General features: G+C 40.3%; 1 protein-coding gene across 6 annotated transcripts in view; it reads left to right on the plus strand.

The window, feature by feature from the left end:
• The first annotated feature begins 889 nt into the window (after positions 1–889).
• VPS13B (vacuolar protein sorting 13 homolog B) overlaps positions 890–12,497 on the plus strand; it is a 459,420-nt gene continuing 447,812 nt past the window's right edge. For 5 of the 6 annotated variants that reach the window (XM_065627244.1, XM_065627248.1, XM_065627247.1 and 2 more), the window contains exons 1-3: positions 890–1,001; positions 1,662–1,839; positions 7,794–7,937. In XM_065627244.1, the coding sequence (XP_065483316.1) occupies positions 1,693–1,839; positions 7,794–7,937 (291 nt within the window). In that variant the 5' untranslated portion in view covers positions 890–1,001; positions 1,662–1,692. Of the gene's footprint in view, positions 1,006–1,661; positions 1,840–7,793; positions 7,938–12,497 lie in introns of all 6 variants that reach the window. The other variant, XM_065627245.1, reaches the window with a different exon arrangement.

Here is a 12,497-nt window from a genome sequence, read left to right on the forward strand (position 1 = left end):
GCATCTCCCTTATGAGGAAAGGCTGAGGGAGCTGGGTCTCTTTAGCTTGGAGAAGAGGAGACTGAGGGGTGACCTCATCAATGTTTATAAAAATATAAAGGGTGGGTGTCATGAGGATGGAGCCAGGCTCTTCTCGGTGACAACCAACAGTAAGACAAGGGGTAATGGCTTCAAGCTGGAACACAAGAGGTTCCACTTAAATTTGAGAAGAAACTTCTTCTCAGTGAGGGTGACAGAACACTGGAACAGGCTGCCCAGGGAGGTTGTGGATTCTCCTTCTCTGGAGACATTCAAAACTCGCCTGGACGCCTTCCTGTGTAACCTCATCTGGGTGTTCCTGCTCCGGCAGGGGGATTGGACTAGATGATCTTTTGAGGTCCCTTCCAATCCCTAACATTCTGTGATTCTGTGAAAATCTGGAGCTGGAGTTGTCTGGAGCCAACAGTCGCGCACCTGCGGGACTCCTCGTGCCGCGGGTTACAGCCCGGGCCCTCGGGCTCCCCCGCCGTGCCGGGAGCACAGCCCGCTGCGCAGGCAGCGGCTCCCCCGGCCCGCCCGGCGCAGATCCCCTCCCGCCGCCTCCCCAGCCCCCGCGCTCGGGAACGCGCCGCAGCAACCGTCCCTCCCGGCCCCGCCCACCTCCCTAACGGCCACTAGCGCCCCGCCCCTCCCCGCCCGCATAAAACCCCGCCCCCTCCCGCGGCGCCCCGCCCGGTCGCCCCGCCCCGCCGCTCCCGGCGGACCGCGTGACCTCCGCCGGCTTCAACTCCGGCTTCCAGCCCGGCTTCCGGCCCCGCTCGGTGTTCCCGTCAAACCCTTCCGGCGGAGGGCGGCTCTGTCGGCGGACAGGGGAGCAGAGCACACGCGCCGGAGAACGCGGAAGTGCCCGTGCGGCGGAGCCGGGGCGGCAGCAGCTGCGTGCGCGGGGCTCCCGCGGCCCGGCCGGCCCCGGGAGGGCGGCGGCTGGGGGCGGGCACAGAGCCTCGGAGGGGTTCGGAGGGGCAGGTAAAGGGGTCCTGAGAGGGTGTGGGGCTGGGGGAGGTGTGAGGGGTGTCCCGAGAGTACGGGCGGGGGATGCCCGGGAGAGGCGGTGGGGGCGGGCAGGGGTCTCCTCAGGGCGGCGGGGCTGGGGTTGTTGTTTTCTGAGGGGCGGGAGGGGAGCGCTGGCAGGCTTTAAACGTACCTTCAGCTCGGGTTTTGAAGGGTATGGGTTTGCTCACACGGGGCTGGGGGTTTTGCCGTGCGGAGCTCGGCGAGGTGTGTCTGGGTGGTGTTTCAGTAGGGACTTTTATCAGCTAAAAGTGGCGGGGTGTCTGTCGTTTAGATTTATGAGAGCACAGTAGGCTGCCTGACTTCTCTGTTTTTTGGTTTGTTTGGGTTGGCTTCTCTTTTGATGGTAAGCAAGGCAGTTATTAGTTCATATATATATATATATATATAAAAGCTGGATATTTGTAAATGCAAATAGCTGTGCTTTCATTTTGCTATATATTTCATCTTTATGTGTAAGTATATGTATCTCTACATGTAGACAAATATGTTCAGAAAACAGATTTTGAAGTGTCATTTTTCGTACGTTCAAGCAGTGTGACTGTTGCTTTATTGAAAATTAAGCTGACAGGCTTATGAATAATATCTCATTGTCTTGTCTTGTTTCCTAGTGCTTGATCTGTAATTCAGGAATCTTCCAGAATGTTGGAGTCCTATGTGACCCCTATTTTGATGAGTTATGTGAATCGCTACATAAAGAACTTGAAGCCTTCAGATCTACAGCTGTCGCTCTGGGGAGGAGATGTTGTACTTAGTAAACTTGAATTAAAGTTGGATGTACTTGAACAGGTATGTTATGTTTATAGTAGTTGCAGTCTGTGCCTTCAATTCAAAAGTAGTTGACTAATTTATGTTGGTCTGCACAGATAAATATTCATGTAGTACTCTTTTTCTTCTTATGCAAGACCTTTTTTCCCCCTGCATTTAGTTATTTTTGCATTAATTTCACACCATTTGTTTAGTAATGAGTGGTAATGCTTTGCATATTCTGTAGGTTATAGGGTGTGAAGAGAAAGGTGTGGGGTTTTTTTGTGGATGTGTTTCTTCTTTCAGTAACCATTATTTTACAGTATGAACACTAGCTAAGTTGTTTTCCAGTCGTATTTACTAATTGTGTATAGCAACTAATTCAGAATGTCACAAAGTAGAGTCTCTCTTTACTTATGCATACTAAACACAGATTTTTTTTTTTTCTCTGTATTGTTTTAAGACTCAAGTTTTCATGATTCCAGTTGTATTTAAATTCAAGAGTAGTTGAGAGACAGATTTGATCAGCTGGCTTGTGTGGATTAGATCAGAGGCTCTGTAAGACTTAGCCTTAAAAAGATGGATTTGACCAAGTAAAACACTTGATACAGAATTTGGAGCCTGTTGTTAATATGAACTGGTTAAGTCTTAACGGAGGGACTGTTTCTTTCTATGCTTATCTGAGTTGGCAGCTTAAGGAGTTGAGTGTGTGAGACAGATAGAGCTCTTTTCTGCTGTGCATGGTGTAGCGAGTCTTAGCTAGAGTCCTGCGCCCAGGAATAGGGTGAGACAAGATAGGGCAAGAGTTGTATGGGCGAGACAAGAAATAATGAAATAAATTCCACCCAGGGACACTTAGATTGGACATTGAGGAAAACTTTCTCATGTTTTAATGAGATTATGAGGCATTGGAGCAGACTAAGGAGCCTGAATGGTCTCTGTCAGGGAAGACCTTTTAAAACGTGCCAGAAGAATGGTTAATTAAGTATCTCTGATCCTATTCGGGAGAAGGAGACAATCTTTCAAGAGATCCCGTCCTATTTTCTTCTGTAAAGAGCCTGATTTGTCTTCCTTCAAGTGTTTGGTGGCCTCTGTATTTTCTCTCAAGGCAACTGTGTTTTAGTTCCTCATTTTCTTGATACAGCTTGTCCATACAACTGATGTGGATACTAGACTGTAGTTGGTAGGACATGTTCCTCCTGTGAATATTCAAAGCCTTTAAAATGTATGTCTTATGGAATCAAAGGAGGACTGATCAGAAAGGAATTCTGGAGGTCACTTAGTCCAACCTCCTGTTCTGAGCAGAGCCATTGCCAGCATTATGTCACATCAGCTTGTGTTTTTTTTCCAGTTGAGTCTTGAAATCTCCTGTCTTGGTTGTGAAAACCTCTTTTTTAGGTAAACTGTTGCAGTGCTGTGCCGTGTAGGAAAGTTTATCCTAATAACGGATGATGCCTTGGATGGATATATCAAACTTGCTATATTACCTGGTGCTATTAGGAGTTTGCTCCCATTGTCTCTGTTGTTCCCTTTCAAATAGTTGCAGTTGCTGGTAGGTGATCTCTGGCCTCATCTGTGCCTGCCTGTGTATCAGCTGATTACCTAAATACCCAGCAGAGTCTGTTGCTGTTGTGGCTGTTGTAGAGGCAAATGTTGCTGTATATGTCTGTGCTCAAGACTCATCAACTTGAATGGGATGTGAATATGCAGTGAATGCAAAACTTAGCTCTGATTGATTGATTGTTGTGTGTGTGTGGTGGTTTTTTTTTTTTCTTTAAAAGACTATTTGACTGTGTTTTTTTGTGTGAAATGTAGTGATCTTAATTTGGCTCCTGTTATTCTTTGGAACTTGCCTGGACCTACAGACTGCATTTAGGGTGTCTTTCTCTTTTTTGCAGAAGGGATGCGGCTTTATGCCTGCTCAGCAAAACTCTTTGAGAGTGTAGTATTTGGTAATACAACATTCCCAAGCCTTTGCAGCTGGCAGGGAGCTCCCTTGAAAAGCTCAAGTCTGTAAAAATTACCAGTGTATATGTTATTCTATTTGTGTTCTCTGCCTGGATGGATTCGTAATATCCAAATTTAGTCACCTTAACTGCTTTGCACTTCTAACATCCTTTCTGTCCTGGGCTGTTATCTCCAGCCTGGCTCCCTGTTCCTTATCAGGCATGAATTCAGTCTTAATTTCATGCTTCAGGTTTTGGATGCCAGTGCACGTATCCTGAATATCTTTGTCTGGAGCCCAAACATTTTCAGAGAATTCCAGCTTTTGCGGAACTACACACGATTATTTGGGAATGTTAGTGTAGGTGCCAAACTACCTGGACAAAACACTTTGTAACGGATTTGGGAAGAAGTCTGTGCTTTCTCCTCTTGCTCCTTGTGCTTCAGCTGTTGTTGGTGTTCCCATGTCACGTTGCACTCTTCTGGGCCACCACACAGAATCTCAAAGAACAGCTGAGAATGGAGTGTAAACTGCTGTCTGTCTCCTAGAGACTGAGTTGGAACCAGTAACTTTTGAAATCAGATTTAATATCGTTGTTGACATATTATAGAAGATTTATCAGACCCAAAGAGAATATTTCAGTACCTGAAAACACTTTGCATATTTTTATGTATATTTATGTATGTTTTCTATGTTCTCATTAAAGTAAGCTGAATGTTATTGCAATAACTCTTAGGGTCTGTCCTTCCCCTTCCCATGCCCCCCCCCTTTTTTTTTTTTTGACAGTACCAGTTCTGTAGTGAAAACTGAGTACTAGTTTGTACTCAGATTCAACCTTCTAGGTACAATATAGCTTTTGTACATAATTACGTCACTTTCTGTGTAGCCAGTTAATTTTATAACAATTATCTTTAGTTGAAGGTTAAATCTAATAAAACTTTGATAGTAGTTTTTCTTTTCCTGTCCTGGATCATTCAATTATTAGAACTAAGCATTCCAAAAAATCTTCCATCTGGGAGTAATAACTGGCACATTGTACAAAAACTACTTCCAAAAAGTTTCTTGTAATTAAAATTGATATTTAAATATTGTTTCATGGAAAAGCCTTTTAGGCACTTTTGGCAACTGTCATGTGCAGTCCCTATGGTACCAGAGGTAACAGAACTACCTATGAACTTGGTAACTAGCTTTTTTGTAATATTTCTGTTGACACAATGGTACGAAAGGGATAAGATACCTGGTGAGCTCTTTTTGCTGCTTGTGTATATTTCCATAACATCATAGCTTATGATGTTAGCTGTTTTACAAACTCAGAAGGGGAAGGTCAAGTGGTCTTTGACTGGAAGACAAAGGAGAACTTGATCTAAAGGTTGTCTGGTAGTGTAGAATTCTCATATCTGAAATAATTTAGAAAAAATATGAAAAATGCTAGTGTGCTGAAAATAATTTTAAGGAAAAGAGTGCATTAAAATATCCTTACTATAAGTGTCTGTTATGTGCCACTGGGTTACTTGTAAAATACATCCTTGAATGTGAGGAGAAGGTATTTGAGTTAATACTAATGTGGAGAAAACAGTACTTGCCTATCACCCCAAAGTTTGGTAGAGCCTTATATTTTAGAGCAAGGGGAGATTTTGGGGCAAGGGCAATTAAGATAATCTAGTCTGCAGCCTTGCATTATGTCAGTCAGTTATTTATGTGTCAAGCCCAGGGGTTTTGTTTTCAGTCCTATCAAATTTTTGAAGGATTTATATGGCATAAATATAAAATCTAAAATGTAAAGTCTAATCAGTCATAAGTACAAAAGATAAATTAAGAATTTCATGCAGTACTTAACGAAAGGGGAAAGATTGCACAGGGAAGGAGTAATAAAAATGGTCTTTGTTACATGATATTATGAACAATTTACTAAATTTAGCACGCATTTGTTTTGTATTGTCTACTGAAATGGCATGGCAAAGATTTCTCTGCATTGCTTTAAGGAAACTTGCTTGCGAAATTAGGATAATGACAACATTTGTATCCAAATTCCTTTGAAATGGAAGAACTGTGTCTTCTAAATATGCTGTGCATTTGGTTATATCACCTCATTTTGAAACAATTCCTACTTCTGCAGTTTCTTTCAATGCCTTACAGTTAACCAGACAAAATTAAGAATGTGTTAAATCCATCCAGCAAATAATGGAAAAAGATCTATCCTAGAATGTGTGTTGAAGTCAACTTTTAACTTGTGAACACAAGTCAGGCTCTAAATAGATATTGTGATATTGATGAGTGACACAAATTGTGTTTCTGTGATTCTGGAAAGGGAATTTATTTCTATTACTGTTAATAGTGATAGTTTGCTGTCTTGATTCATGAAAGCATTGTTTATTAAATTGTAATGTATTTTTAGATTGCACATTTTTTTTGGATCATTTAATTCTTTAGTTCCTCTCACCCCTCCTAGCTGTGGAACATAAGGCGCTTCTTCATTTATTGTGTGATCAGCATAGTGACATCTGTAGCTGTAACTGCCCAGTACTTGCTTTTTTTAGTGGCTTAACTGAAACTGTCTGGATTAAAATTTTATTTGTGTTGATTGTAAGCCTAAGGCTGAATTTTTAGGAGAGAGACTTTTGGCTAAAATTCTTTAGTATATTAGTGAATGAGATGAAGAAAAAATGCTTTATAAAAACAAATTAACAATTTTCTTCAAACTGTTTTTATGAGAAACTCTATAACTGTCATCTTTGGAATATGACTTGAAATTAGATGTGACTTTGTATAAACATGGCTGAGGTGGAAATCAAGTTTCCCTGACATGAGACGGATGTGTGTGTGTGTTGTTTTGTGTTTGTGGGTTTTTTTTTTTTAGCTTCATTAGTTCTTGGGGTTTAATGAGCTTTCATTAATCTACAAACCAAAAGCTACACTTTGCAAAAAAATAGAGCTATAATTTTGTGTAGATGTCTTCTCTGGAGATTTTGTCAGCAGTGAATATACTTCGTCTACTCTGAGCTCCTGGGTGCAAGATGAACTTTTTCATAGTACCAGCAGAAAGGCTGCGGAAGCAGCAGCAGCAGAATGGAGGGAGTGTTCCTTAAAATTTCTCACTTCAGCAGCTGTTGTGGCTGTGATGGTGCTTGGTATTTGTGTGTAAGAGTAGTTGACTTCATTTTGGGTGACTAATTAGAGGTGTTCTCAGGATGCTGATCTGTCACAGTTGCAATAGGGTTTATTTGAACTCTGAACTTGTGGCATGGTAACACCTTGGAAAAAATCAAAATTTTTAGTGGGCTTACAAAACACGTCACTAAGTTTCGATTACAGTTTCAAGATGTTAGGCAAATAGTATTAACTAGCTTCACAGAAATATTCAACGGGTAGACTTTATAATATACGTGAATATAAATATAAAATCCACTTTTCCTCAAATTTTATTCTTGTAGAACTTCAGCAGGGATAGGTCTGTGGTCAAGCAATGCAGGAAAACAGGCTTTTTTGATCCACTTTTAGATGTTTGTCTGAAATTGCCTGGCAGCTTGCCTGCTTGACCTCAGAGCTTCATGGATCCTCTCTATTTAACTTCTGTTCATTCACAGCAGTACTGAGCTGAAGCATGTAAGTACCTAAGATGAGTCAAAGTGCAAAGGTGCTGAAGCTCCACGCTGCCCAATTTTGCCACGGAAATTCTGAAGTTCTGAACAAAGGCTTATGTCCCTGAGTTTACTAAGAAACACGACAGTTAGGAACCTGGGGGTTCATTTCTACTTGTGCCTTGAATAGCGACACATTTTTGGAGTAGCTTCATGCAAAAGAGGTGGTTTTAAACTTTCTCTTATTATCAAGGACATGGTATTCCAAATGTCTCCTTTGAACAAATGAACTGTAATGTACGTGTGCAAGTGATAATAAAGCCAGTTGCCTAGCGCTGTGGTACGCTGCTGATTTGAGGAGGGAGAATAAATTTTGGCTTATGTTTTGTGCTAGAACTGTACTATTTTAAGTTACAAATGTGTCTTGAATTCTAATATGTTTCAGTAATTAATTCACCACTCTTTGTTGTTAGGAGCTGAAACTACCATTTACTTTTTTAAGCGGACATATTCATGAACTTCGGATTCATGTGCCATGGACAAAATTGGGATCAGAACCAGTCGTCATCACTATCAATACAATGGAATGCATCTTGAAATTAAAGGATGGAGCTCAGGTAAGAAACGTGATGGATGATTTTCTAACATTGAGAAGGTTGATGAGAATCATAGCTTCTATGGGTCACTTTCTTTAAAGCCATCTGAAGAGTCAGGCACGTGAAGCTGCACTTCCTCTTATTTTCTGAGTGTCATGGGGGAGTAATTTAGGGTTCTGCTTGCTGCAGAACAATATTTAGATTTCTTAGAGAGAAGTGTGACTTAAAAGAGTTCGGTGGTGGGTTCACTCTGTTATTTACTGCATGGGGGAAATATGCCAAGCCAAATGCTGCTTACCTTCTTTCCAGGAACCCGATAGCCGTTCACAAAGCAAACCTTCAGGTGTCTTCCCTCCCTGATAACCATTCACTCCAGAGTCTGTGTCTTGGGGCTCCGGAGACAAACTTTCAGGCAAGGCCTGTATCTGTTGTGGTGCAAACTGTCAGGATTCTTCTCTCCCTGATAACTGTTTGCTTTGGAGTCTGTATTTTAGAACTCCAGTAGCAAACTTTCAGGCGAGGACTGATAGCCAAATGCAGAGCAGACTTTCAGGAGACAAAATTCTTAGAAAAATGAAAATTTAATGGAGTAGAAGAGCAGGAGGGCTGGCTCAAGCTGGGTACCTGCACAGAGCTCCGCCCAAGCATAGAGAACTACAAACTCTTATATCTTTACAGACCATAAACACTGTGATTCAGTCCAATAGCAATATTTCACCATCAGTTCCTTTTGCTCCCCATTGGACCTTTTTTCTCTGACTCCAGGTGGGCCTTTGTTTTTTGTTCAGCTGTAAACATTGGTTTTGGTCCATATCCTTGCAGGTGCTGTTTTGTCTGGATAGTGCAAAAGTGCAAAATAGGCCCCGCTTTGCAGATGTCTGTTATGTCTCTGCGTTAGTCTTGGATCGTTGTTTTCCCAGTCAGTTCTATCCTTCCCAGCAAAATGCAAGCTAGACTTTATCTTGCAAGCGGTTAGTGTAGTCTGCAGTTGCCTTTGGTAAAATTTTAGCAAATCTAGTCTACCAAGTAACATGAATCAAAGAGTATATTAAAAATCATACAAACTTATATTTCTAAATAATCCATTACATTCAGTATGCATCTACTTAAGCTAAATAACTAATATTGAGCTTAAATTGGGCTCATTCACTGACCTGTGAGTAGTAAAACCATTGCCGTACAGCTCACTTATTTAGCAGGGAGAGCTCAAAGTGGGCTCATCCAGGCTGTTGTACTTATAGAATGAAGTGGTTGACTCATAGTCAAATTGCATACAGTAGGAAAAGTATGCATGAGACTCCCTGTGCCTGCAAGTTACCGGTGTTTAGTGTGCCATTCTGCTTCCCTGTGGGTGTCCTCGAAGTAGTTCTTGGCCTGGCTGTGGCTCAGGCCCTTACCTTCTCTGGAGCCTGGACCAAACTGCTACTGGTTTGGCTGTGGGGTGGTCGAGTGCATCCACCACACTGAGAAGCTAATATTGTTGTTCTCATCATGGCTAGTATCTTCCTTCATGCATATTTTTATTTTCGTATGAGCTGTAGCTGTCTTCTTGCAGATGTAAAAGCATCTTAATAGTGCTCTGCCAGAATTTTCTTATGAGTAGACAAGAAATGGATTTCACCACTGGGCACTGGGCATTTTTCAGAAGTGTGGTCTTATTATTGAAAGAGTGCTTTAAAGATCCTGGAGTGTAATTCTCTTTTTCCCTTTAGAAGTTGTAGTACTTGCCTGAATGTACTTGCAGGACTCCTTACATGTATGGGTCCCAAAGAGCTTTTTGTTTAGTTGCTTGCAATAATTAGTCCATTACACGATTTCACAGGTTCAGGAAAGATTTCCTCTGACACAATGAAACTGAAATATGCAGTGGCTCAATCTTATTACAGCTCTAACTTAGTTAAAAAAATACTTGCATATGTTAATGTTGAACGTGTGTGTGTGTTTGGGGTTTTTTGTTAGTGTGGTATGTTAACCCTAGAGATGTTTGGTGGTGGTTCTTTGTTTGTGTGGGGTTTTTTTTAAGCCTTTTTCACATTTTAATTTCAACATAGTCCTCCAGTTACATTAAGGATCATGCAAAAGAAAATTGCAATTTGTGTGAAGCTCTGAAGTGTTTGGTCGGGTGCTTGACGAGTTGTTAACATTTAATGTCAATAATTAGATATAAGCCAGCAAGAACATTGGGAAAGACTTTGCCACTATGTTTGTTTCTTGTAATATTCTTTTACAGTTCCAGAGCTAAAAGGCTTTTGTTTCTGGAGTAGAAATCTCTAGTCCTAGGTATGCCACTCGCAAAGCATATGCTTGCCTTCTGTAGTTACACGTAATCTATGTGCATTCATGCATGTGCCACATACACACATGTATGCACACCCATAGTGAAATGCTAAGTACTTTTTCAATGTTAAGGTAAGATTTTGAGGTCAGGTGTTCCATGAGAAATGTGTTTTAGAACCAGCAAATTACAACTAATTATAGAAGTTACAGAAAAAGACTTGTAGCCCATGACTTTGTGCAACCCGGAACTAGTATTTGATATTGGACCATACAGATAGCTATTGCTGGAATGATCAGATTTCCTGCTTGTATGGTATTTGAAACTTAAATTTTGTGGTGCATACAGCAAAAGGTCAAGTGTCATGAATGTAAAGCACTCTCAAAACAAGTATTTGTTACAGATGTTTAAGATTCAGAGGCAAGAAGGGATTTTTGAAAATTGCAACTGACATTTGAACAAATTATTCAGTGGTATGTACACTCAGGAGGGTAAAATTTGGGTCCGTGCCATAGAATGATTATCTTTGACTAACAAGAATGTAAATAAAAACACGCTTTTTTCTGAGGATATGGTTTATAAAGTTGACAGCCTGAATTTTTATTTCTTAAATTACTGTCTGAAAGTGTTTTATAAAAAGAAATGTTTTGACAAATTCCTGTGTTTTAACTTCCAATGTGACAGTATACTTGGCTAAAACCAATTGTCATAAGAATCTTTGTAATCATTGAATAAAAACACCTGAATGAAATAGGGTATTTCTATGGAAAATGGTAGTAAAATGAACTTTCAGTGAATTTAGCTCCAACTGGAACTGTTCTGCCAAGAAATTGATATCAGCAAAGACCAGAATTAGCAAGAAAGTTTAGTTCCCAAAAATGTATTTGCTTGATCCTGCATTTCTTTCCTCAAGTGAAACCTCTAATGAGCATGTTCATGACTTCCCCTGAGCAAAAATAAAGTTTCTGACCTTTACTTAGTGTGATATATATCCTTTGGAAAGGGACTATTTCAAAGAATGTTTGTTTTGAAGATATATCAGGATTAAAATATATAGCATCGTTTGAAGCTATTGTCCATTGGACCCTACAGATTTTTTGAAAGCAAAAAACTCTCTCCCTTTGTATGTTTTTGAAGAGAGCATCAGCCCCCAGGAAAGCCTTTGTACCTCTGAGCTTTACTGTGATGCTGTGTCATTCTTAGCTCAGTTTCTGTGTTAGTTTGGGTGGGTGGGTTGGTTGGTTTGTTTGTTTGTGCTATTGCAGCATCTCCTGAGCTGAGAGAAAAGTTTGGAGTTGACAGTAATGGCTCAACTTCTAGTTTTATGCTAATTTTTTTTTTCTAATCAGAAATGTTGTATAAGTGGTAATTTTACCCAGTGAGACACACAATCCACAGTACAGAGTTTTTTAGTGAATTTTTAAGTTGGAGTATTTTGAAGGTCATTGCTTTTCTCCTCTTTTCTGTGCTTTTCTTCATTCTGTACAGGTGATACTAGCACTTCTAAAACCACAATGTTAATTAAATATGTCTACTTTATAAGAAAATGAAACTTAAGTACATCAGGAACAGAACTTTTCAGTGATTAAAATGGTGTTCTGTTGAACATGCTTTGTATGTGCTCTTTGGCTTAAGAATTTGGTTAATGCCAGTAAGTGCGGCAGAAATGAGGTGTGAGGCATTGTGCATTGCTTTTCGATGTCTGTCAGCTTAATGCAACTATACCTGTGTTTGTGTGTGGGTTTTTTTTTTTTTTTGCTGCTGAACGCAATCTTCTGCAGCACTGAGTTTTAAGTATGATTGTTTATAATGTCATCAAATTCATGAAATGTGTTGATAAGTATTATTCGAAATGTGTTCTTATACACTTAACTGTGGTTTTATAGTTTGCTTGACTTGTATGTGTTAAGTTATGGTAATTGATTCCCATGAGACCGTTCTTCATGAATGTTATGTATTGTTTTAGAGTGTTAAAGTTCCAGTATTATGTTCTTCTAATTACTTATCTATATGTATTAAATCTCAGGACTTTTATCTAGATTGAAATCCCTTGCTAAACCTCTTTTGATGCTGTTTTCCTCCTAGAATTTTTTTCCTTTTTTGTCCTGTTGGACCCTTCTTAACTTTTTTTTTCCTTTCTAGGCAAATTCTTATTTCTTTTTTTAAAGCTATTTGATATTCTTTGCTCGTTTCTTTTCCCCTCTCCATGCCATAATACCTTTGTGCCCAAACCGGGGGCTTTAAATTCAGCCTGTGCAAATTGAGAAGGACAAGCCTGTGTCTGTTTCCTTTGCCTTCGTCCTTCC

The sequence above is a fragment of the Caloenas nicobarica genome, chromosome 2, assembly GCF_036013445.1.
Source record: "Caloenas nicobarica isolate bCalNic1 chromosome 2, bCalNic1.hap1, whole genome shotgun sequence".
Taxonomy (NCBI): domain Eukaryota; kingdom Metazoa; phylum Chordata; class Aves; order Columbiformes; family Columbidae; genus Caloenas; species Caloenas nicobarica.